Raw genomic sequence first — 26,868 nt, forward strand, 5'->3', positions numbered from 1 at the left:
GCAGGGCAGTTACAGCTAAATGTAACTTCTGTTAGTACATAAACTTTCAGGCCTTAAGAACTTAATTATGAGCCAAGAGATATACGGGAAAAGATGCCAAACACGCTGTAAGTTTAAGCCATACATGATGCATCACAATCTCTGTGCCAGTATAGAAGAAAAGATGAAGTGCAAAGAAATTCATGACAAATGTGACTCAGTGTAAATGTTATTACAAAGTTAGGGCAGAACACTCACACAGTTTTCCCATTTAATAGTAACAATCTGATCTTCTTGTGACTGATGAGGATAATTCACTAGTAGACGAAAGACTGAGAAGTAGTCGTGGTATAAACTGTGAAGACCTGAAAAGGTGAAATGATTCTGCTGACCTATAAAATTATCCACTTCACTTTTTACTACTTGTCAGCTGAGACTATCAGGAAAGACGACGCTCGAACCAGCAAAAATGTGTTGAAAGAACTTGAAGGCAACTATGTGAAACTACTAAAAGATTTTGTGATTTGGATAAAAAGTGAAAGCTACTGAGATTTCTCTAAGGTCATTTAATGCATGTCAAGAAGAAAATGTTCCAGACTTTAACACTCTACATTTATAAAGGCTAATTTACACTATGGAGCCCTGCTTTTAAAAGCTGCCATATGTTTAACACAGTCTGTGAGGCTGGATTTAAGAAATAAGCCTTAATAGTTTTTAGAACATGTTTAGCGCCATCTTGTGCCAGTACAGAACATAATGTCACCGGGTTGGTTGGTTGCAGCTCACAGACATTTTTAAGTTTATGTTAACTAACTAGTGACAGAACCAATAACCCAGTGAAAATCAAGGAGAAAAGGCAGTCTAAGGGGGGTTACTTTTGTGCTGCCTCTGTCTACAACAATGAGTTTTATTCTAAGCAACCAAAGATATAGTGTCCACTTTCAGTCTCTGTCTCTTAAGCAGTAAGTGGATTTCCTTGTTTAGCTACCTGTACTGAAATTGGAAAATCCACCTGCCAGCTATAACGTTTGGGGTCCAAGCATTTTATAAATGAGGACTGTGTGGAGGAGAGCCTGCTTGAGTTACCAGACTGAAAAGCTGGTGTCCGAAACCAAGCAATCAGCTGGCAAAGCAGAGGTCTGCAAGTTACGATATTTTATGCAGTAAATTTGTCTTTCTTTTCCAAGCACAGCCAAACAGTTTACAACATAACAGGTTACTACGTGTGCATCACACCACAAACCAAATTGTGCTTCTTACCGAAGCACAATCGGGGATCTTGACATCCATCAGCATGGACGTTATGTTAATCCTAAACTGGTGTGATGTCTGTGGTGTGACGTGCTTGTAGTAAACAGTTTTTTCTTAAAACATAGTTTTTGGTCTGCGTCGGTTGGAATAATTGGTTCCCTGAAAGCAGAGACTTTGCAGAGTAAATAAATAAAAACATAACGACATACTGTAATTATAATTAGATAGTGCTCTACTGTTTTTGCGTTTTGTGTTATCCTCATGACTAAGGTGTGTTCATTTTGACCTTGTTTTTTAATATCTCTGCAAAGTAATTTGTGACCTGTTTTTGTCTAAAAAAAAGTACCCTGTAAGTAAACTTTACTTACTTACATAATTATTAACCACAAACCCCTGTGAAACACTGCAGGCAGCTTACGGCGTAATTGGACGTGCACTTCTCTATAAATTTAACAACAAGCTGCGTTAAGGCAACCCGCAGCGACTGTGATTGGCCTGTTCTGTATCATCGATTCGACCTATGCTACTGTTTCACTGCAGATTTTGAATTCATCAGTGCAAGGGTAACAGTCATTGTCAATATAAGGAATAATAATCGCAGCATCAGCACAAGGAGTCACAAATGTCAGCAAGTTCCTGAAGCGAGATTGATGAAACTACGGGAATGGATGTGAGGGAATGTACAATGATGTGGAAAAACTTGACGGACAAATATGTTTGCCCCTAAAAAATTCTGACCACAACACATAGTGGGGACCCAGGAGGGAAAAAATTCCCAGCATTCCCACAAGCACCCACATAAATGCTGGCAACAGTGTTGCTGACTTACAGTAGATTACATTGTAGCTTCTACAAAGATTCAGCACAGAAGTCTAAATCAGGCTTTAAACCTCAGAGGGTTAAAGGTCGTAACTGGCTAACCAGACGTTACAAATTTGACCAGTAATTCTGTACATGCAGGTTTTTTTATGTTCTAGTGGCATTTGAAATTCAAGCGTAATTTAGAAAATGCTTCAAAATATTTGACATTAGTTATCCTGATAATAGACTGAACAAGAATGTACCAGTTTCCAGGTTATCCAAATATATCTAAATATCTAAGGGGTTTGTACTTCTTTTATTTAGTGGTATTTATGTGCTAATATTAATTATTAGGTATCTTTGTCTGTGGGTTAGACTGATGCAGCCTATGAATGCACTTTTCTAACTCGTCACTGAGCATTCCTTTCTCTTATCCAAATATGGTCACCTTGCCTAAAAAAACCTCTCAAAGGTTAATGCAGCAAACAGTGGCTACATCCATCTTTAATATAGTCTATGATACAGACACTGGAACACCCCAAGCAACCAGCGTACCTCTCTCCATGAGTGAGTTGAAGAGTGATGCATTGATGAAGTAGAAGAGGTAGCTGATGAGCTGAGAGGAAATCTCCGGGTGAACCTGGCAGTCGGAGACTAGTGTCAGGCACTCGGTCAAAACCTCCACCACCTGCTGGATCTCCCCAGGGACCTGCAGTCCTCCGCTACCCAGGACCTGAGCGCTTTCACTGGCTGTACTCAGGTCAGAATTTTCCCTGAACGGATTGCAATCCAAAAGTCCTGGCAGGAGTGGGTAAAGGACCTTGTGAGACAGAAAACAAATGTGCAGCTTAGAGTCACTCAGTTTTGATGTGGAGCTGGCAATTGTTGATAATTCCTGTGGGTCAATTTGAGGTTGGAAAAGTTAACTTTGTGTGGTGTATGTTCTGATTAGCAGGATAAAATAAAACACGTAACCCCCTAACCTAGAATTCAGACCACCCACAATTTCCTGGCGTGTCTGTCTCACACTATAACATAGCTGATAGAAGACTGGGTAGACCCAACCAGTGCTCGCAGAAATAAAAAAGACATAATGTTTTTAACATTTCCTTCCTTTCAGTGAAAGGCCCTTGGTGTTCTTCAGGGCGAGCCCGGACAACGGCCGCTTTGTTCAGGCTAATTGTACACAGACATCTCCCTTCCTCTCCGATCTCACTCTTAGACCCACCAAGCATCCGAGGCCAACTCCATAGATCACATTCCTAAAAAGCTGAATATGGCTCGTGTGGGCTTGGCATTGCACTGCAAAAAGAACTGCTGAGTGAAGGGTTTTGAAGCAATCCACCCTGAGGAGATCAGTTTACTTTCACTAACGCTCTGAAGCTAGGAAAGGCCGAACATGAACAGGAGAACGTAACGACCACGGATCCCACTGCACATAAGACGCTGGAAATGGCTGAACAATAAAGCAAATAATCTTGCAAATGTTGCTGGTTGGAAAATATCTCTCAGTGGAATCAGGGCAGAGAGGATTTATTCACTCAGCAGCACTGGATTCTGGGATTACCACATGCATCCATGGCACGTATTAGCCTGGGGTAAAAAAACATAAAACTGCATTCATTGTGACGAACACGTAAACACGCAGTCTGCCCACAAGCCTGTTAAAGTGCGCCTTTATTCATCACGACATGTCTTCAGCTGCAATAGCTGCTCACCAGTGGCGCCTTTTGTTTTCCATCCCGCAGCAATAACCCTCACATCAGATGGAAAGCCATGAAAAACTCCTAAATAAACAGAGATTTAAGAAACTTTTAGCATGTCTGCTGAGATTTAAAGCTGAATTTGCTGTGATCTAGGAGGAGTTATAATGTTATCAAACAAGAGGTTTTTCCTGGGTCACCTTGTGGAGCAACCTGTCAGGATTTAATATAACTTTATACTGCCTCAGACAAGCTACACTACATAAAACGCTACTGTAGACTAACAGTGGTCACACCACAGGCCTCATGGCTCTGAGCTTTCTAAGTTGTGGCGTTCATGATGGATGACAAAACATGCCTGGATTATCAGGACAAGACCAGAAAAAAGCAAAAATCAAAGAAGACTATGTGAGAAGAAAGCGAGTTCAATCTGCCCAAACAGCAGAGAAATAACTTTATCCTCTTCTCTTTTGTCTAGTAATCAAGATTATGCAGCACAAATAATACCTCACATTAACCCATCCTTGGCTCATGAACGATTCATAGAATAGATTACAATAAAATAAAGTTTTAAAAGATACATTCAGTTAAAATAAGATCTACGTGGTTTAATTCAATTCAATTTTATTTATACAGCACCAAATCACAACAACAGTTGTCTTAAGGCGTTTTATATTGTAAGGTAGACCCTACAATAATACATACAGAGAAAAACCCAACAATCATATGACCCTCTATGAGCAAGCACTTTGGCGACAGTGGGAAGGAAAAACTCCCTTTTAACAGGAAGAAACCTCCAGCAGAACCAGGCTCAGGGAGGGGCGGGGCCATCTGCTGCGACCGGTTGGAGTGAGAGAAGGAAGACAGGATAAAGACATGCAGTGGAAGAGAGACAGAGATTAACTGTACTTGACTTTACCAATCAATCTATCTTCCTTCAGCAATTTTAAGTTCACCGCAAGTGACGCTGTACAAGATGGATAAAAAAAACCAACAGCAACAGTATTTTGGTGGAGAAGGTGGCAGTTTGTTGTAATACCCTGTTAACATTTAATATCTGGTCAAAACTGGGACAACTGGTGCTTTCCTGTGTCCCCTGAAGTTCTTCATGATCTGCTGTACCATTATATAACACAGCCGAACGAACTATTAGTTGCTCTAATTTGTAAATTGTTTTGTAGAGATAACTAACTGACAATGAAAAGGAAATTATAAATATTACCAGTTGATTGGATATACTCCAATAAAGTATTTTATAAGCAAAACGGTGCAGGAGAGAAGTTAAGGTGAACCAGCTGAACATTACATTTTCTAAAAGGTAAAATTATGCATCATGTTAGAAATTACTATCTGTAGGCAGGTATCTAGACCATATCCTCCAACACTTTTCCTCTTTAAAGAACCAGGGTCATATTACTGAGTTCCTTCCTTCACAGGAAAATTGTTTAAGAAAAGAAAATTGCAGCTGCCAGAATTTATGTGAGACCTCTGTTTTTCTATCTTTAACATGTCAGCATGTCAGGCTGGCTAATGTCATTTGCTAATGATGTCTTGGATGTGGCCTAATACTTGAAAAGACAGAACTCTTTAAATCTGCATTGTTCGTTTGAAGCATCACGGTAACTGGAAGAGGAGACTTCCATATCAACTATCAGCTTAAAGATGTAACTGTATGACTCCAAAATAGGACAGTCTCCTGATTAATTTTTTTTGGATGCTATTTTCACCCACACCCACACACTTAACTGGAAATTTATCTGAATCTTTCCTGGGCAGAGCTCCATGGGTGTGGCGCTTTAGTGAAAGTGCACAACTGGATACTGTGGCTACAATAAAATATGTTTTTTCTCTTTTCCCAAGGAACACTGTGTGAATAAAGCACAACATAAATCAATACAAACATACAGACTAAGAACTGTAAATGATTTACCTTTAGTGTCAGGAACTTGGCAAAATGTGCTTACTAGTTTTCCTACTGTGAGATAAGTATGAACATCAGTCTTTAGTCTAGGAACTAAAATTGGACCTAGAACAAGGAGACAACTAGCCTAGCTTAGCATAAATAATGGAAAGGAGCTTGACTAACTCTTAAACTTCTAGAAAAATTAGACAACCATATACCAATACAGACATTTCACTTGTATATTTGAATTAATAATTCTTTTTTTTGCCTTTGGGAAACCTGGCCTTTTTATTGCTCAAGGTGGAATCATAGTTTACTAACAAGGTGCTAACTTACTGGAATACAGTGTGTTTTCACTGGCAAGAAACATCCAAACTAAGAAGGAAGAAAGAAAGAGTAAAAAAAGAAGAGAAAAGCTACAAAGCTTGAAAACCAAAAAAAAAGAAGCTAAAAGGGTGCAAAAAAAGTAGGTCTTCATTACTTCATTAGTACAACTGTCACATCATACAGACATTTGAAACTTTGTTAGCATGAGAATATGTGCACAAAGTCCTTTCTCTACAAATAAAAAGTTGAAAGAAATGGTTCCTTGCTAACACACACACACACACACACTCACACACACACACACACACACACACACACACACACACACACACACACACACACACACACAAAGGCCCTTGGTGTCCCGCCTCTCTCCCATGTCACAATGCACTCAGTGTGGTCTGGCAGCATTGCTGCTCTGTCTGCTAGAAAGCTACTGGAATGCTAACTAAGCTCTTTATTCTCAGCCATTTGCAATGGGTGGACCAGATGATCTACAAGTTGTCTATGCAGGTCAGATCGTTTCCTTCCAGTTAAACCAAGGACATATGTAATCAGCAATTTGTAAACCGCACCACTGAGTCACTTCCTTGATAGTAGTCTGTTACCTTAGTGAAGTAGTACACACACTGCTGAAAGGCGAGCATGATGACCTCCTCTAGGACAGCTATCGTCTCTTCGCTGGCTGAACGGACGCAGGACATCAGAAGCTCTAACAATACTGAAAGGTATACATTCAGAAACGCATAAATGTCATGTAATCATATGGTTGGAAATGTGGACTGTGCTTCATAATTTTGCACTGTTTGGTTGCACTACTGCCCAGCATAAGATAAATAAGGAATATGATGAATTTTAAATTATGCCAGCAGAGATCAAGAATAAAAATCCGGAGTTGGAAACAAGCAGAATAGCTCCTCTTTCATTATTATCATGGTTACATGCTCTCTACAGCACCTAAACAACTAACCCAAGTTCTTTACTTCCTTGCTCTCATCATCTTCCTTCTCTGGTTCCTCCTTTTGTTCCTCCTCTTCTCGGGCTCTCCACTCCAGAATAAGAGGCAGCTGGTGCTGAATGAGCTGCAGCAGCTCCAGGCTGTTTGACATCCACACCACTAGGGGGTGCAGTCCAGGGATCAGCTCTTGAAGGCAGAGAAGAGTGGGGTCTTCTGGGTTTGAACCTTCGCACCTGAGACTGCAACACAGGAGGAAAGCTGTGCAGTGTTCTCTGTGAACTGTAATATAATTAGTGTCGGGGAAATAAAGAAAGCTCTGCTTACACTTCAGGCTGAACTGCAGCCAGCTCCTTGGTCTGCTCCTGCACGACAAGATTAAAAGTTTTGGAGTGACTTAAAATAGCAATAGGTAAAATTGTAAGCCAGAGCCATCTGGGGGATATAACACAGTATTTCTCTGTTCTTCAGATAGTAACTTAATTTAGTAATTCAGTCCTTGGTTGCTACAGTGAACAGCAGTTTGAGTTCCTAAGAAATGATTCCCTGAAGAAAGTTCTGCTTTGGGAAATTAACTTTTGGAACAGAATTTTAAGCCTGATTTTCTCCCTGCAGACATTTTCTCTTTGGTCTCGGTGTGCTCGTGCTGGATGCACTCAGCAACACTTGAAAGTGACCTCTCCTTTGGTTAGCAGTGAAGCAGATGATTGAAAAAGACTGTAAGCACATCATGGCGACCAGCTATGGATCTCTTTAAATATTAACCTGTGCACATCCTTTTTTAAACATGAAATCTCTGATTTCCTGACATTGAACACATCTGGAGCAACTTTTTTTGCTTGTTGTTGTTATGCTCCACTTTAAAATGTGGCCGAGCTCCTTATGTCTGTTACTACAACTCACCCACATGGCACTCTGAACTCCACTTGCAATACGCAGCAGAAGCCTGCGTAGGTCTGACGTTTGAAGACAAACTGATGAATACTGAACACACATGCACAACAGGAATGCAACAGTCAATGGTGGTCTACCACTGATGCTGCTACTGCTCCCCATAGCAACAATCTCCTTCACAATAATGTCCTCGTCTTCAGCTGCATAGGTAAGAGTCAGACTGTGGCCTTCAGGTGATTTTAGAAATGGAGGCCCTCCGCTCAAGGGCAGTTTGCAGTTTGGGCTCTGGTAGGTGATGCAGGTGCTACAGAGGATCTTTTCGCTTGTAGTTGCAGAGGTGGTGTGACCTAGAGTCCAGGAGGCGGCAGACAGGCTGGGTTCAAGAGCATCACTGATCACTTCCTTTATTTTCCAGAAAGAAACAAGAAACATGAAACATGAAGCAGGATTTGCACTTAAGAAAAAATCCAAATTGATTAAAAGTAAAAGATTTTGGTTCTTGTGAAGGTAATCTGCCGTTACCTTGTGCATTGAAGCTAGAGGGTCTTTGAAAAGAAACAAGTAGTGCTGTCCCAACCCAATAATATCACCAGAGCAAAGCGGTTCCTCATTTCTCAGCCCTTTTCCATTCTTAGTGACCACGGCATCCTGACGCGGGCAGAGAACGGTGGGTGCAACGGCGCTGTGGCGAAGGAAGTAGCAGTGTCTCGGAAGAATATCAGCGGCAAAGAGAAGGATATCAGCCTTTGACCCTTCCTTGTGACCGCTTTGTTGACCAACAACAATATTTGGGCTGGCAAGGAGGTAGATGACAAAGTCCTGAGTGAAGAAATAAATGACAAGTTACCAAACAATCACCAAGAGTTCGCTATATCTCATCTTCTCTCAAATGTATTCCACCCTGTACAGTGCCGTTGTCTGCTGGTGCTTTGTTCAGGCATGCTCAAAGAATTTCTTTTAGTATATAAAGAAGCATTATGATTACCTGACCTCCCATGTGAGATTTTTATTTTTTTTTACTTTGGTATTATTGTTTTGGTTTTACCTGCTTCTTTGATTACATTTAACTTCCAGATCTACTTGGTTTAATTCAATTCTATTCAATTTTATTCATACAGCGCCAAATCACAACAACGGTCGCCTCAAGGCGCTCTGTATTGTAAGGTAGACCCTACAATAATACATACAGAGAAAAACCCAACAATCATATGACCCCCTATGAGCAAGCACTTTGGCAACAGTGGGAACTAAAAACTCCCTTTTAACAGGAAGAAACCTCCATCTTAACCAGGCTCATGGAGGGGCCCCCCCTCCATGAGCCTGGTTAAGATGGTGACCGGTTCAGGTGAGAGAAGGAAGACAGTATAAAGACATGCTGTGTTTAAGCACCAAAAGCTTTAGAATGGATCATAGTTTTGGTTCAAATCAGAACTTGCACAATGATCCAGTGACAGGTTCCAATACTTCTAATATAGCCTATGAATGGTTGCCTGAAGAGGATTTAGTGATAGTAGGAAAGCTAAACAACAAGAATGCAAAGATCTGCTTAATACAATTCAATGACAAGTGTCTGCACAGTGAATGCTAGCATGCTGTACTTGAGTATAAACAGTGGTAAAAAAAAACAGCATTTAGTAACAGAAAGGTGTGTCCACACAGGCAAGGCCAACATGGAAATCTGTGCTGACACAAAATCTGTGACATTCAGTGACTTCAGTAGGGTTCAACTTTTCTGAACTTTGAGGCGAGCAACGGAAGTGACTGTCACTGAGCTCAAACCATATTTTAATTACCATATGACAGGATTGTAAATATATTTGAGGGTTATCCAGTTATCCAGGAAATCGAAGTCTGGAATGTCCGCTATCAACCAACCATCAGCAATAAAGCAAATTGCTACTGGTGTGAATGCCATAGACATTCCAGACAGACCTCTGAGGTCTAAGTCATCGTAGGTGGAACACTACTATTAATGCTGACGCTAAACCTATATTTTAGAGAAGGTAAAAACTGATATATTTTTTTTATTTTTGTCTGATTAATTTCTTTGTACCTTGATTGCAGAGACTTGGGAGCACAATTTAAAGGTACAGTAAGTAATCTTTTGACATTATTTAGTAGAAAAAAAGACAGTTGTACTCATAAATATACATTGATTAGTGTATATGTACATCTTCTAAAAAACTGATGCATTCTCACAAACTCGGAATGAATTCATTAAAAATACATGGCAGCGAGCGCTCCTGTGGGGATTTGGAGGGATAAGAAAAGATTTTACACACTGTATCTTTAATAAAAAAGAAAAAATACATATTCTGATTGCCCAAGTTTAAGAAAGCATATCAATCACTGAAGAGCCAGCAGCAGTCTAGTTGCGGTTGAAGAATAGCGTAAAAATTAAAGTTGAACAGATGTTGCAGATGTTACTCTGTCATCAGCTCAAGGTGCTTCTTAAATAGCGCCTGAATGTCCTTGTTAGACTTTCTAGTAATAGGTTTGCATTCAAGAATCATTTTCTTCTGTCTATTTGCCAATTATATAGACAGTGGAAAAAAACAACAATTAAAAAAAACTTGAGAAAATTATGAGCAGAAGAAAGAAAAGCACACACTTCAAACCTCACACATTTGTGTCCACTGAGCTAACTGCCATTATGTTCATGTGGTAGCATTACTGAGTTAATGATGCTGATCTGACACATGCTGCAAACTTCACAAACCAAAGGGTAACGTGAAGTCGGCTACATCGATCTTATATACACAGTCTGTGGTTAATCAGCAACATATCTGCAACATGTTAACAGACTGCATCCATTTGACTTTGTTTGGTCTGTAAAAAATGTTATAAAAAAAGGCTCAAATCTGAGTAATGAGTGCTTTTGTAATGCTTGAGTTCATTTTATGGATAGTGCTGTGATCTGGAGACACAACTACACACGTTAGCCCTTTTGTTAATCACTAACAAAAAGAAAGATTGAATTTAGTGCATTACGTCAGTCCACCATCAGCTATGTAACAGTCTCCCTCAAACAAAGCTTAGCAGTCTGATCATGTGGAGGTACTGGAATTAAAATCTAGATCCAAGCCTGATTAGACAAACAATGTTTTATTAGCCCCAGTGAGTGGCAAGCATAGTGTGTAGAGATTATTATGTTTGACATTCCCCTTGTGATGCTTGTGTTTTCCAACTGGACAGATTAAAGCTGAATTAATGCACAAATAAACTCTTTAAACCTTTATAATAGTATATCTTGGGGGTACATGATTATATTCTTATGAAGGGTATTTTGGGAAAGAGCTGTGACGCAGAGCTAAAGCACTGCAGAATCTGTGTATGTGTGTGTGTGCCTGCATGTGTGCGGCTGTTGGCCACCGTTAAAAAACCACTGGTAATCAGTCAGGAAGCAGTGCCAGGCTTGTCTTCTTCTGTTTCCTGAACAGTGTTTTTATACTGACAGTTTTTCTACGTGCTGTTCACTGACCTTCACAATAATGATTCTTTCCGCTGCCTCTCACTTTCACTTAAGAAAACAATGGATTTTACAGCACATGTAACACTATACTTTAAAATGTAATGGTTTGCATATGGAAATATTTTTTAAAGAAGCTGAAAACAACGTACATGCAGCTAAAACTGTAGAGCAGTCTAAATTTACCGTTAGCTGAGTCGTGCCCAAAAATTATACCTCATCGTTTTAGCTAACCACACCTAACAGAGGCAGAGCTACTGACTGACTATAGCGGTTTTTAAGTGTAGAATCTACCTAGCTAACTGATAAAGCAAGTTCTCGTTCTATGAATTTTATATAAATGCATTTCAACTTAACAACGCATTAAATTGTCTGGTGAAAACTGCATGGTGCTAAAAGACTGAAGCTAAAACTGCCTATTCCAGTCAAAAGTTAGCATGCTCAGCAGTTGACATAAAAGACACAGCAACGTATTCCATTGTGTTACTCAATGAGAGTAACGTATTCTGAATGCTTTGGATTCAGAATACTCTTAATATAAAATGAGTAACAGTAGGGTGGACATTAGTTGAGGCTGCACTTTATGCAGCGATTTCGTATAGAAAATTACTCGGCGCGTAAATAAAACAGGCCCGCGGCTGCGAACCGTAGTAAAGAGACCTCTGGCTAATATGTCGGGTTCCATGTCGGGCTCGTAGCCGAAAACTAGCTTTACTTTGTTGTCTGGGTCAACTTTGCTAACGAGAGACAGAGCGAGGCGTTGAAAGGCTGCTCCAACGGAAGTTATTGTTTTGGAGGAAAACACGAACACAGTGTACAGTCGAGTCTAAATAGCTTACTTACAACTGGGTTCGTCAGGCACTCTTTTTGGCTGCAGTGGTTATTATTATATTTACATGTTCCATACATGCTATGGCTGTAACACTCTGCCTATTGCCTTCATATTAAATAATTTTTTGAATAATACTTTTAAAAAAATATTTCTTCACGTCATTATGCGGGCCGCAAGTAGAGGTGGCATGGGCCCCGAGATTGAGAAACAGACTCAATCTCGGGGCCTCTCAATGTATGTTTTGTTTGCATTTCCACCGGCGTGGAATTACCAAAAATAGAGAGGGCATAGCCTAACATATGAAGCAGGAAAAGATCGCAGTGTAATCCCTTTATTTCGCAAAGTAACTGTACTCTGATAACCACCTTTTTAAACAGTAACTGTAATGGAATACAGTTACTCATATTTTGTATTTTAAATACGTAATGCCGGTACATGTATTCCGTTACCCCCAACACTGGAAACAGAATCATTGTTATAGTGAAAATGTAACTATGAGTACAAGATAAAATGTTAAGATCCATTCTGGCCAACTGCAAAAAAGTATAGTTTCCTAATCCTAATCCTAGAAAGTGTTACCATTCAAAACATCTTAAGATGTTAACATTATAGGGTTTGAGAAGCTTGCCAAACATTTACCTAACAGTTCTTTACTGGCTTGTCTCACTGTGTGTTAACAGACCTCTCTCAACTGAATTATAGTTGTTATTTATCTGTCTCTCTTCCACAGCATGTCTTTATCCTGTCTTCCTTCTCTCACCCCAATCAGTCACAGCAGATGGCCCCGCCCCTCCCTGAGCCTGGTTCTGCTGGAGGTTTCTTCCTGTTAAAAGGGAGTTTTTCCTTCCCACTGTCGCCAAAGTGCTTGCTCATAGGGGGTCATATGATTGTTGGGTTTTTCTCTGTATGTATTATTGTAGGATCTACCTTACAATATAAAGCGAAATGAATTGTCTGGTTTAAGCTCCAAGAGGGACACAAGAAAAATGCTTTGCTTGAGGCTTCAGAATGAGACCTCACTAACCAATGGGTGACCTCACAGTGGCCTTGTCCATCTTATACATACAGGCTATATTTAGGAAGTGTGAGGTGAGCCCCTTTGGGGGGGTCAATGTAGTGATCATGCTGGTCCAGGACCAGGATAAATGAGGAGTGTTACATCTTTGCCATGCATATGGATAAAAATAATGCAGATTGCTCAAGTCCCAAACAGATGCAGATGATCAACAGTGGCAAAGCCTAAGAAGAGAATTTAAGGGAAATAACCAAATGAGTTTGCCAATACTGTTGTCTGCCATTATTTTTTGTTTTTGTTTCTTTTGTGGGAGTGAACAGTTGGTAGTGTTACCCAAACTCAGCATCCGGGACAAACTTCCACACAGTAAGTAAAAACACATGTGTAGTTATTATGAACGGGACCATTTTTTTAAATGTTGCACATACACACTTTTTAGGTCTGTATGTAGTGTACTGTTATGCTGCTGGTTCTGTAAACATAATATGATAGCTATTGCAACTTTTTAGAACAAATAAATGAGGGAGCTCTGGCAGTAGCAGTAGAGGACATCAAAGTTAAGTGGTAACAATAACTTGAAATATAGTTTGGGATTCACCTTTCATGAGCACAATTCACAATTTTATCCCCGGGAAACTTTTAAAGCATTGATTACTTAACTATAAAGATAAACTTTATGTAATAGCTGAATTGTCATGACACTTTAATGCCAATTCAGCTTGTGTGCATCAGTAATGCTAATGCAATGACACTGTAAAATACACTGCTAGTTTACATCTTTTTAGTGCGATCATATAAATAATGACCTGGTTGTTGCTGAAGGTTCTGAAGGTGAGGTAAATAAAACAGTAGCTAAAGTACACAGTGTAACCAAAAGTTTTTCAGTTTGATTATCACTTTCTGCATGTTTCCTGTCTTGTCCTATTGGCCGAAGAGGCAAATTGCCAGAAAAAATAAAACTGACATCAGATAGACCATTCCCTAAACGTACACTATTGTCTTTTTAGTTTTTTTTTTATCATATAAAAACACCACTCACCCGCTACTAAACTCTTTAAATGGACGATTTCAACACTCGAACATGTATAAAAAGCCAAAGCACTGACAGGCATTGCTGTTTCCTACTGCTGCTGACATATGATTGGAAAACTGCTTTTCGGGGTCAGATGCAGAGCGTGTGTTTGGATATGATACCTGCGCGGGGTTGTAGCCCTGCAGCAGTAGCAGGTATGGACAGTCGTGAGGAGGGTGAATAGAGTACTGTGTGGTGTTATCGTCGCTGCTCTCTGTCTCCTCCCTCTCCGACTCCTCTACTTCCTGCTCGCCTCTCGGCCTTGACGGACAGAGGTTCTCTGTTTTGGCCCCCTCTGAGGGAGCTGCAAGGCTGTGAATGTGATTCTGTTCTGGATGCTCAAAGCTTTGCACTGACGTTTGATTCGGGCACTCGCTTTCATCCTTGACACGTTTTTCGTGATCTGTGTCGTGTTTGGTCTCTAAGAGGTCCATCTCACTTTTGCTCCTCCACAGTTTCTGGCTCCGGCTCATGGTTTTCTCTATGAGGGTGGAGGTCACTCTGGAGCGGCTCTTCTGCAGCTTACGAGCCTGAGCATTGATACCTGAGAGGGAGATGAATAAACAAATAAGAGAGCTGGGAATAGCGTTGTAACTACATCCAAACTGAGCTGCAGTAAAAATATACAGAGCTCAGGGCTAATGGAATGTGGTGATAGAGCAACACCCTTTTTTTTCTTCCTGAAGCAAGGTGAGGTGTGTGTGAGCCTCGGTCATTTGTCCATGGTGTGTTTATGCCAGGATGAACACAGAAGCACCATACAGGAAACAGACCTCAGTGGAAAGAAAGAGAGCTCATGGAAAAAAAGAAGAAAAAACGGCACCCCCGCAGCAGGCATCTACAAGCTGACACCGATAGAAGGCCATCACAAGCTGTGCCATTCATAAAAGCAAAACACATAACAGGACACAGTCTTACACTACGAACACAGCTGTGTCAACCACAGCTGGGGCCCCTAGTAGAAATGATTGTAGAAAATAGTCCAGCCAGTGCTGTTACAGTACCACGGAGTGTTTGTGTCAGGTATCTGTGGAAAGTTCTGGTGTTTTTCTTCTGTCACATCATCCCTTGTAAGGCCAATTAGATATTGTAGCAGTGTAAATCTTTTACAGCATTTTGCAGCAAGCAGTGAAGTACAAAAGATAGGGTGTGTCACTGGAAGAAATCTAATTAAACAAGTGTGTCTGCGACATCAATTACATTTAAAGTTTTAAAGAACATTTTAATGGAACTGAGAGCAAATGTGATCCCCAAATTTGCAGCAGAAATTGAAAAGAAAGGAAAAAAAGAAATAGTAGACCTATTAAAATATAGCTTGGCCTATGTGGCTTGGCCTACTTTCACTGGAACAACAACGTGCCAACAAACCACATTTTTACTGTGAGAACTTTAAAACTGGGCTTAACACTGACAATGCTTCATTTACTGGTGAAGACTCCTATTCCAGGGCATGCACCCTGGTTCAGGATGTGGTATAGTGTGCAGCGATAACTCCTTATTGCCCTGTGGCTATAGCGTACCAGCAGTGATGGTATCCTTCTCTTTGGATGTCTTCTCCTCTACTGAACTTCTCTTCTGGATTTCGAATCGTCTTGCCAAACCATCTCTGGGTTTCCACAGCGACTGCAGGAGGAGGGGTTTTTCATGGTCGCCCAGTACTCGGAAACCTTCTGTTCTCCACGGATGATTACTAATGGAACCAATGGTGTCACAGAGAACGTAGGACTCCGCTTCCTCCTTTCTCAGGCCATACCTAGATCACAGTTAGCCATGTTATCATCCTTTCAAACCCAGAGACAGAGCACTAAAACAGTAGGCAGCAAAATGTCTCCTGAGAATTTCTCCTGGACAATATCATTAATTCTCTTGAGACCGAAGCATTACATTCAGAAGCACTCAAGGTTTATGTTCGCTTGTTAGCAGCTAACTATGCCTGTTTCTTCACAGTGGGTTTATTAAATGTATCTTGCGTAAAACACCCTTCTGCTGTGTCTAGAAACAAATTTCTTAAAAGAAGTGACAGCAAATTGCAAAACTTTATACTGAGCTCAAAAATGCTTAAATGCTCTGAACAAGTGAGAGAGACTGTTCTTGAGTGCAATATTAGCTCATCACCAAAAGCAACTGCTTTCACATAAGTGTTTATATACATTACATGCAGTACTATGTAAAAGTGCAATAAATTTCTTTATACTTTACTAGGATAATGGAAAGGAAGTGCAGCAATTTACTGATTATATTGTTTTTCTATTCAGGTTTGCTAATAGCATTGGTAAAATGTTTGGTATTATTCACGTGTTGAGAAAGAAATTAAAGCATCTGTTTTCATAATTTCATCAGTTTTGACAAGATTAATCACCCCCTAAAACCCGTTGCCATTGATTTTCAGTTTAATTCTTGCATAATTTGGCATGTCTAAGTCTTTTCTTTCCCCTTTCCTTCCTTAAGAATCACTTTTTGAGCTCTCCACTGAAACATTTTCTGTTGAGGCTTCAATGAAGGGGGTGAAATGCATCTATCTGACCCTGTTTCAGGTTTTTCCAGTTTCTTAAGAACATGACTTTTAGATAATGTTCATCTGGCACATTTGCTTTCATCCATCACTAAACATTCCTCAACATTTTTTAAGGACACACTGCATAATGCTGAGATATGTCAATTTTCAGGCTAATATATTTCTGGGAATCTACCCTGTTGGTACAAAAATAAAATTTTATGCCCCTTAGATTTTGTTATCCTCGGCACTTTTGTAGGATCAGCTAAAAAAAATGGGAACAAATTGTGTGCTTGTGACAAGCTTTTAGTAACAAACTTTACTGTTCTTTGCTAAGTTGTCTATAATGTGTAGACACAACACTGATTCATCCCTTGAATTAGATAAGTTTTTGTGCTTGAATGATTCATTTATCAGTGTTAAGTGGTAAACAAGTAAGTAAAATAAAAAACCCAAAACATTCCTCTGAAAATGTCAGGTACAAGGACGGGACTGAATCAGCAGCTAACGTCAAGAGAAAAACTAAAAGACCTTTAGAAAATCTGGAGCTCTATTGCTAAAAACACTTACAAATTAAAAGAAAGTCTTCGTCTTACAGTACTGTACTAACTTTACAATTTATCAATATAATTTTGACTGATAAACCTTCATAGACAAACAAACACAAGGTCAAATAAGTCAAACTGACTAACTTACTGTTTGCTAAGCCATTACGCTACTGCTAATGTTAGCAAGCACTGCCTGTTAACTGAATCTTCAAGCCTTTAATCCTGCTTCACTTTTTCATCTTTTTATGTAGAGTGCATACATCCAACCTAACAAATCTACCATATCATTGACAAACTATTATGTGTGCATAGATTTCTTAGCAACTAGTTGCACATTTGTCCATACAACAGAATTAATATTTAACTTTAGAGTTGTTTTGTGCTTGCTTGTTGAATGTTAATCCAATATTCACTTTACTTTGGGCTTTAATTCGATTTCCATTTGCTCCTGAGGGAAATATCTGTATTTAAAGATGCTAAAACCCAACTTTGTTTGCCAGCTAGTTGCTAACTATGTCTGCCTTTGTTGCCGTGCATGTAGTGGGTTTTTAAGAGCTGGAAATGGGTTTGCTGGGAGTGAACCAAGTAAAAAATGCTTCAGGCTGTTAGAAACGCAACAATTAGCTCCAAGAGGCTAAAATGTTTGGTATAATTGATGGAAGCTGTAGAAACTAGGGGTGATTCTTAGTGGTTTCTTCACTGTTGGCACCATTTTTAACTTTACATATTGTAATGGGTCAATGGTTAACATTAAAGGAATTAATGCAGCTTTGACACATTTGTCTTCCAGATGTAACAGACCCTCCTTTTATTCTGTTTCTTTGAAGTAGTCAAAGCAGTATCTTATGAATATTACAATAAACCTGTTTTCATTACACAAAAAAATAATTATTTGAGAGTGTTTGCTGAACCGTTACTAAATGCATAAAGTAGTAATGGCATATTTAAATGTCACTGCTGCAGAGAATTATTTTCACTAAGAGAAAAGAGTCATGATTTACTCCTTCCTCTACAAAGTGAATACCGCTTGCATTAATCATCCCATTATGTTTTTTGGCTGAAATATAAGCAAACGCTGACAGACACTGATTCTCTAGAGGCTGCCTCGGAGCTGGGCCACACTGGCCGTCTTTAACACAAGCCTGTGGTTTTCTCTGGTCCTTTTCAGCAATACTAACTCAGTGGCCCTGTGTGCACTATACTGCAGTTATAACAAACAGAGCAATGGGTCATACCAACTTTGTTCATCTGAAATATACAATTCTAAACACAGAAACGTAAATGCGCTAACCTTTCATCAGGCACTATAGCCAGTCTATAAAACTATTCTGACTGCATTGATATACAAACTCCGCTCCAGCAGAAGAAGCATATGGATATACATAACTCAGCCAGGCTCATGAGCAAACACACAAAGCAGGCACATATGGCAGGCAGACGCATGTTCCCAGATAACACATGGTCTCACCGTTCAAGGGCCTCTTTGACGAGCTCTTTTGCACTGGAATGCGTGGTGGCGAGGACGCTTTTATAGTGAGCTCCTTCCAGGATTTCATTTCCAAAGATCTTCAGGATTCCTGGGGCAGTTATCTGATTGGACAGCTCAGATGGGTCTTCTGCAATTAAAGCATCTGCAGAGATCACTGCAGAAAGGGAAGGAAGGTTTAATGCTTTACTCAGTTGTGGTTTGGTATTATCGATGAAAGGCCAAACTTTTACATGTGATTACAAAAATTAGTTTTTATTAAAGGAGCTCCATGTTTTATTCTTAACTCTGCTAGAGTAGCTTTGTATGATTCACATTTAGTAAATACTATATTTACTTTTTTTAAACCTCATTCTTGAAGTCAGGTTAAGTCAGGTTTCCTCTGAGTTGCTGCCCATTAAAAAACAAAAGGTTTGAACAGAAGGTTGGTGGGGCTTCTGTGCTCAGGGCCAGTTTCGGTATATCTACTCTATCTTCACATCATATAGAGCCAAGAGTAGAAGAAAAACTGTCAGAAATTGAGTGGATAGAACAGCCTGAAGCCTGAAAAAGTATAACAGGTCCCCCTTCACGGAGCATTAGTAAAAAAGCATGCAGTAAAACAAGTTTAATGCTAACTGATGCAGTTTAGGCTGGTTCCTCAGTTTCTCTTTAGCTGATTGTCATTCAAAACCATTTTAACCAATTTCAGAATTCATATTTGCATTTGAATGGACTTTGTTTTTGTGACTTTCCAAAAATTGAAGGACAATGTAATGAAAAAATATGGTGAAAATCAGAGGTGGGACCAAGTCATTGTTTTGCAAGTCTCAAGTAAGTCTCAAGTCTTTATCCTCAAGTCTCAAGTAATGTCAGGCAAGTCAGAGTCGAGTCTCAAGTCACTGGTGTAAAAGTCCGAGTCAAGTCACAAGTCTGAAACTTTGAATTTCAAGTCCTTTCGAGTCTTTAAAAAAAAAAAACGAAAAAATAATGTTGCAGTTATGCTAAATGTAAATATTAGACCATGTAATTTTAAAATCTGTGTTTTTCTCAACACATGACAAAATAGTGAACTTAGAAAATATACACAAATTGTGAAATTGCACCTCTTTAAAATGCAGCTCAATTAAACCTAGCTCCAAGAATAATTTTCACCGACAGTTCTGAGATAAGCTGCATGTTATTCTTGGATGCGGTTGTAGGACCAGCTTTAAAATCGCATGACAAAAATATCATACACATTAAAAAAAAACTGTATCACCAACGTAGCCTGGACAACATTTGCTAGTTAGATGAAGTCAGCTATCTCATCGTAGCATATTTATATGCATATTTATAATCATACGCTTCTTGGAGTGAGTGCACAACGACGGATGGGTGCAGGACCTTGAAATGCACCGTGTAGAAAGTAAAGACCATCGTACATATCATAAGTTTACCAGTCTCACAAATCGTCGTCATAAATACACATTCCTTAACCGTTTATTAATAGGACCTTTGAGCTCAACGGTAATTAATTAGCAGTGGAAATAATTTTTGGTAGCATCACAGAAATGTAGCAGTGACAACAATATTGTATGCTGTAATCGTACTGGGCAATTAGTGATACAAAAAACCTGTTTTATCCTGTGAATAAAAGCATATGTTTTTGTCAATGTACCAAAATAACAGAAGCGAAACGCAATATTGTGTCAGGACAATTCACTATTTATGCACAATAAACAAAGGAGCATAGCGCGACCATTTCTGTTCAGCGCCAGACTTGCTTGTAACCTATATCACTAATTATGTTATGAAAATGACGCATTAACTACTAAAAAACACTGACCTTCGTGTAAATGCTTGGAGCAGACTAACCTGTGAGCTGGAGTGTTCTGGGACGTTATATTTGATCTTTGAATGGCTGCAATCCAGTCGCGTCTTTGTTACTTCGGAAACATGGCTCGAACAATTTCTCTTCAACGACGTAATCCGATAACAACCGATCTCTTTACCCGTCGGCTTCCCGTGGCTGTCATGCGACCGGCTATTGCAGTTAATAATACAACAGCTTCTTGACATTTTTGTGTTTCTTTTTATCGCTGTATAACTGATTTTAATTGAAAGCCTGAGTGCGCTAGTACCGCTTGCCACGAGTTCCCAGAATCCTTTGCGGTTCTACCCGTGAATGACGTCACATTTTCAATCTCTATATAATATGCATGTTAAATTTTATATTTGGGGTAAAATATCAAGTCTTTTCAAGTAAACCGGTTCAAGTCCAATTCAAGTCCCAAGTCATTGGTGTAAAAGTCCAAGTCAAGTCACAAGTCTTAGAACATTTTTTCAAGTCAAGTCTAAAGTCATAAAATTAATGACTCTGACTCGAGTCCAAGTCATGTGACTCGAGTCCACACCTCTGGTGAAAATTAATGTACAGTAAGTGCAGTGGTTCCCATATAGCACTTTTTTACTCTACGTGAACACTCAAAGCACTATATAATCACACTCGCATTTATTTCTACATCCAGGTGCTCTCTATCTCACATTCTCACTCCAATGAACATAATGGGAGCAACTCAGGTTCACTCAGGTTCAGCATCTTGCCCAAGGACACTTTGGCTGGCTAGGAATCAAATTTCCTGCCTTCCGATAGTAGATGACCTGCTCTACACCCTGAGCCACAGCCCCTTACTGTACATCCATGACCCGCTGATGAATATTCTTTATAACACAAACTGCACAACTGATGCAGCCAGTTTAACTTAGTGGTATTGTTTGATTTAATCAAAACAATTATTATTAAAATGAAAACAGCAGAGGCAGAGCTACTCTGACTTTTATTTTCTAAACTGGCTCAGCCTGCATGCAAGATTTTGGTATTAATCTAAAGCGCTTGCAAACTAGTGCCAAAATAGCTCTGATGATATCATTTGGGTCATCGTCTTGCACATCATCACTTATCCCAGAGCCACAAGTCATCTGTGCTAAAAACACTAGCTGTAGCATTAGCACAACAAATCCTGAGTGTAAACATGCAGGGAGAAAGTAAAGTCACTGTGACGTACTGCTTCCCTTCCTGGTGTGGACAGACAATGATGACTTGAGTCCTGCAGTCAGTGCCATGGAGCCTGAGGTGGAGGTGGGGGTGCGGAGAAAGACACCTGAGAGGCGGTGGGTGTTCCGACGAATGCGGCTTTTGCAGGGCTGTCTTATGGCCACGCCCTCAGCAGATCTGCTAGCAGATGAACTTCCAGTGGATGAAGCTGAACTGCTAAATAAAAAAGTAAAAAAAGAGTGTTTGAGAAACATTTTGAACACTTACCAGCTGGAGGACTGATAAAGCCATCACATCGGTTCAAGATCAAGGAAGACATGTTTGCGTCTTCAATCAATCAGACAATCATCAGCCACAAAAAAAGGGAACCAAAACAAAGATATCAGAAAAAGCAAATCGAATCATAAAGTATCATGTCCATTCTTGAAAGCAGCACGTATGCTAGGCACATACCGTTCTGACCGTAATGCAGTGCTGCCTGGTTTCCTTCACCATGCTTCTCTAAGCTCTCTTGGGACATGAATGAAATAATCAAGTGTTGCTTTACTTCTGACTGAGCCTCTAAGCTACTTATCATTATGTTTCAAAGGTTCTCTGCAGTTACGCCACCACTTGGAAATAAACGATTTTACATGTCTGATTGATAATCTTAGCACTCCTAGTTGCACATAAGCAGTTGCATTAGAGGATAATGAAAGCTCCTTCAAGTTCTCTCGGCTCAAAATGTGGGTTTATTTGTAGAAGAAATACGCAGTGGCATTTTTTTCAGTTTGGTCTTCAGCTTCTGAATCAGGCCAATAGTCTTAAAAAAGGAAGACGAGCACCAGTAGCTGAGTTCATCATAGTGTAGTGTGTGTAGTAGTGTGCAACAATACTGCAAGGCTCTAGCTGTACCAAACTTAAGTTCATGTGTCCATGTTGAATTAAAAACCACTTGCCTGAGCTTTTTCAACTTTGAACTGAACTTCAGTGTGACAGTATCATTGTCCATGTATGTGTTAGTGCAGCTTCACTGCTGGCATCTTTATGGTTGTGTTTCTTCAAGGGATAAGTCCCTGTAGAGCAAGGTGAATTTTGCTGAATATCTTTCATTTAAAACCTCGTTTTATTTTATGATGAAATACTTTTGTAATGGCTCTTGTTGTGTATGATACCTATAGTTTGCGTTTCCTGGTCTTAGCTGACAGGTTTGGTACCCAGTGTGGTCTTCTGCTGGTGTAACCCATCTGTTTCAAGGTTACATATGTTGTGCACTTGATTAGTGGTTATTATTTCAGTTTGTGGTCTTCTTATCAGCTCAAAGCAGTCTGACCATTCTCCTCTGAGCTCTGGCATTTTCATTTTAATCTCCACGCCACATCTAAAGTCACTTAAATCATCATTCTTCCCTATTCTCATGATCAGTTTGAAATTCAGTAGGTCACCTTAATTATGGCTAAATGGCTAAATGGAGTTCCTGCAGTGTGACTGTCTGATTAGATATCTGTGTCAATGAGTGGTTGAACAGATGTATGTAAGAAAGTGGATGATGAGCGTAGAATTGATGACTCTGCCTCAAGGTACTGGAGAAGTAAATCTTACAGTAACAATTTATAGTGCAGCCTGTCAACTGTAATTAAATAATATTTCAATATATTTTATTTGAAATAACAATAGAAGTATATTTACATACAAATACTTAAGAAGGTAACAAGTCATATTGTACAGGAAACAAAGAAATAATTATGCGGTAAGTAAATGTAACTTATGTGGTTACATATGTAGAACAATTTTAAGTTCTACATAAGTAATTTTAAGTACTGTGTGATTTCCCTGTACTTTTTAGAGTGTGGCTGTATTTTAGAGTGGGATAACCTTGCCTAACTTACAGGTATTTTACAGAAAAGGAGACAGAAATGATCCTGTAAGTAATATGAAGTATGGCCTAACTGAGCTGTGTGCAATTACCTGATGGTTTTGTGGGAAAACAAGTATTCATTAGTTAAAATTACTTACATACTACTTAAATTTACTTAGAGTGTAAATATTTCTTTGCTTCCTAACAAAATCTGACTTGTTGCCCACTTATTCAAGTGCACCTACCATTAAGTATTTGTATCTAAATATAATTAATAGTAATTTCAAATAATGTACATCAAATCGTCGACCTTGGGCTGGAAACACCAATCTGCAGATGGATTCTAAACTTCCTCACAAACAGGCCCCAGGTGGTGAGAGTTGGTAAGCACACCTCCTCACCACTCATCCTAAACACAGGTACGCCACAGGGTTGTGTGCTTAGCCCCCTCCTATATTCCCTGTTCACACACGACTGTGTTGCTAAACACGAGTCCAACATCATCATCAAGTTTGCGGATGACACAACCATCATAGGCCTCATCACAGGCAATGATGGCCTATAGAGAGGAGGTGATGGCGCTGTACGAGTGGTGTCTGGAAAATAACCTGACTCTCAACATCAGCAAAACTAGAGAGATGATAGTAGACTACCGGAAACGACCAGTCAGAGAACACCAGCCCATCCACATCAACGGTGTCAAGGTCGAAAGGGTCAGCAGCTTCAAGTTCCTTGGAGTCAACATCACAGACGACTTCTCCTGGACCCTTCAGACAGACACTGCTATCAGGAAAGCTCGCCAGCGGCTTTATTTCCTGAGGAGGCTGCGGAAGTTTGGCATAAACGCCAACATCACCTCAAATTTTTACAGGTGTGCAATTGAGAGCTTGCGGACGAGCTGCATCACAGTTTGGTACGGACGCTGCTCTGCCAGCAGCTGTAAATCACTACAGAGAGTGGTGAAGGCAGCAGAGCACATCACTGGCATGAGGCTTCCTGCCATTCAGGACATTTATCTCCAGCGATGCCTCCGTAAAGCACACAGCATCATCAAGGACCAGAGCCACCCAGCACATCAGCTGTTCTCCTTGTTACCATCTGGCAGACGTTACAGGAGTCTGTCTGCTCGGACTACAAGACTCAAAAACAGTTTTTACCACCAAGCCATACGACACCTCAACCACAACACTTAAACACACACAACACAGTCCACAGGACGCACTCAGAAGCTACCCTGCAGCTTCACAAGTACTCTGTTTAATCTGCACTGGTCACTCCACTTTATTGTTATTGATATTTATATTTAAAAGTGCAATACTGTAATTTTCTGCTGCTCATTCCTGTGCAATATCCCATCTGCCCCCCGTCATATTTCTTTTCAAGATTTTCTTATTTAATCACTAGTGTACATATATTTATATTTATAGATACATATATATTTAGTCATCTTTTCTCTTTTACCACGTCTCTCTAATATTTTGCTCCTTACTATTTTTCAATTTTTTATTACTTTATTTTATTTTATTATATTTTATTATATTTTCTTCTACTGTACCATGCTGCTGAGTGACTGCTGCTCGTCAAACACCTTTCATTGCAATGTTGACCCTGTGCTAACTTGCATATGACAAATAAAACTGAAAACTGAAAACTGAAAATTCCACTTAATGATTGTGCTTTTAGTAAATGGCTATATTATAAAGCATTACCACTCTTACAACTCTAGGTCTGTTTGCCATGGATGACTGCAAAACACTACGAAAAAAGTAAGAAGTGGAAAACTGAACTGTGAAATGCTATAGGAGAAGTAGACTGACAAATGCATGTGTGTATAATTTTAAAAATCTATGTCACGACTGAGCCAAAAATGACCCCATTCAGTCACTTGAAGTTTAAAATTTCCGATCAGTTCCTGTTCACAGTGACTGGGACTAATATTACATGAAATACAAAACATTCAAATCGGAAGAAAGAGACAGAAGTAAACTTGCACTTGGGGATACAAATGTTTTGTCAGGTGAACAATCAACATGGATCATCTGTTTTTGTTACAATTAAAGTCAAGTTCACAGTTCAAATACACAGACAGTCTGTCAGTGTGAATGTGAACCTCATGCTTTGTTATATCCAGTGGGGATCGCAAGTTCCAGGACACATCAGGATTGAATACATAACAGCATACAACAACATTCAGACAGCATGCCTAACAATACAATCAAATGACAGGAAGCACGAAGACAGAAGTAAAGGTGCACTGAGGCAGACAAAAGTTTGGTCAGGTGAACAACTTGTTAATTAAAGTGCACATGAACACAATTAGGCACGAATACGCATTTGTTAGCACGTGTTTCATACTCACTGCTGAGAGCCATCACTGGTCTTCCTCCCCAGCCTGACAAACCGTCTTTTTGGGAGAGCTGCAGGTAAGTTCGGGGGTCTTGGTGGTAGAGAGCGCAGCTCCTCAGAGGAATCTTTAATCCGACTCATTCCTGTCTGATCCACCTGGTGCTACGTTAAAGTGGTTTTATTCTAAATGATCAGAGAGGGTTATTCTAGTGCTCGACTGGAGAACAGCCGGTGTTGCCTTGCATCATTCCTGACATGTTCCATTCAGGAACCGAGGCGCAAATTCATCCAGCTGCTGCTTCATTTTCCGGAATAAGCGCTGCAGATGTTTCCAACCCTCATCCAGCTGTTGACGGACTGCTCAGTCCAACAACAGCGACGAAGCTTCTCCAGTTACAACTTCATCTCTTAACTGTCTCTGGGACGCTGACACGTGATCGAAATATATCTTACTGATGTCATTCCAGGGAGCGGACACATCTGATGAACACTGCTGCCATTATGACGTATCCTGTCCGCTTCCAAAGGAAGCAGCCTGTTTCAAATTCATAACGAACCCGCTCTCCAGATGTGTTTCGACAGCGCAACTGCCTGAAAGTGCCAAGGCTGCACACACCCGCCCACCCGCACTGAAACTTTCAAAATAAAACCTTACTGAAGAACTCGTCTGACCTTTTAAATCCCAGCTTTTACAGCATTGCACCGCTTTTCTTGCTGTGGAAGATGTGCTAAGTTCACGTCTGTGCTTGAAGCAGACAGAGGAACTCGAGCAGTGAGTGAATCCAAGATTTCTGTGTCCATCACTCCATCTTCTGGCTGAAAGCAGATCACAGCCAGCGCCCTAACCATAACCTTTTTCCTGACCTTAACCAGGACTTTAATGATGTTAAATAGCGTGTTTCTAAGCGATTTGAAGAACATGTGTAGATTGAGTCCATAC

The 26,868-nt window shown here is 39.9% G+C and overlaps 1 protein-coding gene across 1 annotated transcript in view; it reads right to left on the reverse strand.

Annotated features, from left to right (window-relative positions):
- The window catches only part of radil2b (Ras association and DIL domains 2b), a 37,433-nt gene extending 10,939 nt beyond the window's left edge, over positions 1–26,494 (reverse strand). The window contains exons 1-11 of the mRNA XM_085283733.1: positions 25,942–26,494; positions 21,756–21,961; positions 18,712–18,886; positions 15,722–15,954; positions 14,324–14,745; positions 8,336–8,632; positions 7,823–8,215; positions 7,247–7,284; positions 6,935–7,161; positions 6,573–6,685; positions 2,587–2,851 (exon numbers count right to left, since the gene is read on the reverse strand). Of these exons, the coding sequence (XP_085139859.1) occupies positions 2,587–2,851; positions 6,573–6,685; positions 6,935–7,161; positions 7,247–7,284; positions 7,823–8,215; positions 8,336–8,632; positions 14,324–14,745; positions 15,722–15,954; positions 18,712–18,886; positions 21,756–21,961; positions 25,942–26,069 (2,497 nt within the window). The 5' untranslated portion in view covers positions 26,070–26,494. The remainder of the gene's footprint in view (positions 1–2,586; positions 2,852–6,572; positions 6,686–6,934; positions 7,162–7,246; positions 7,285–7,822; positions 8,216–8,335; positions 8,633–14,323; positions 14,746–15,721; positions 15,955–18,711; positions 18,887–21,755; positions 21,962–25,941) is intronic.
- Positions 26,495–26,868: the final 374 nt, after the last annotated feature.

The sequence above is a fragment of the Mchenga conophoros genome, linkage group LG8 (genome assembly GCF_057382185.1).
Source record: "Mchenga conophoros isolate Kocher_MC1m ecotype Shallow Benthic linkage group LG8, M_conophoros_male_GT1.1, whole genome shotgun sequence".
NCBI lineage: Eukaryota > Metazoa > Chordata > Actinopteri > Cichliformes > Cichlidae > Mchenga > Mchenga conophoros.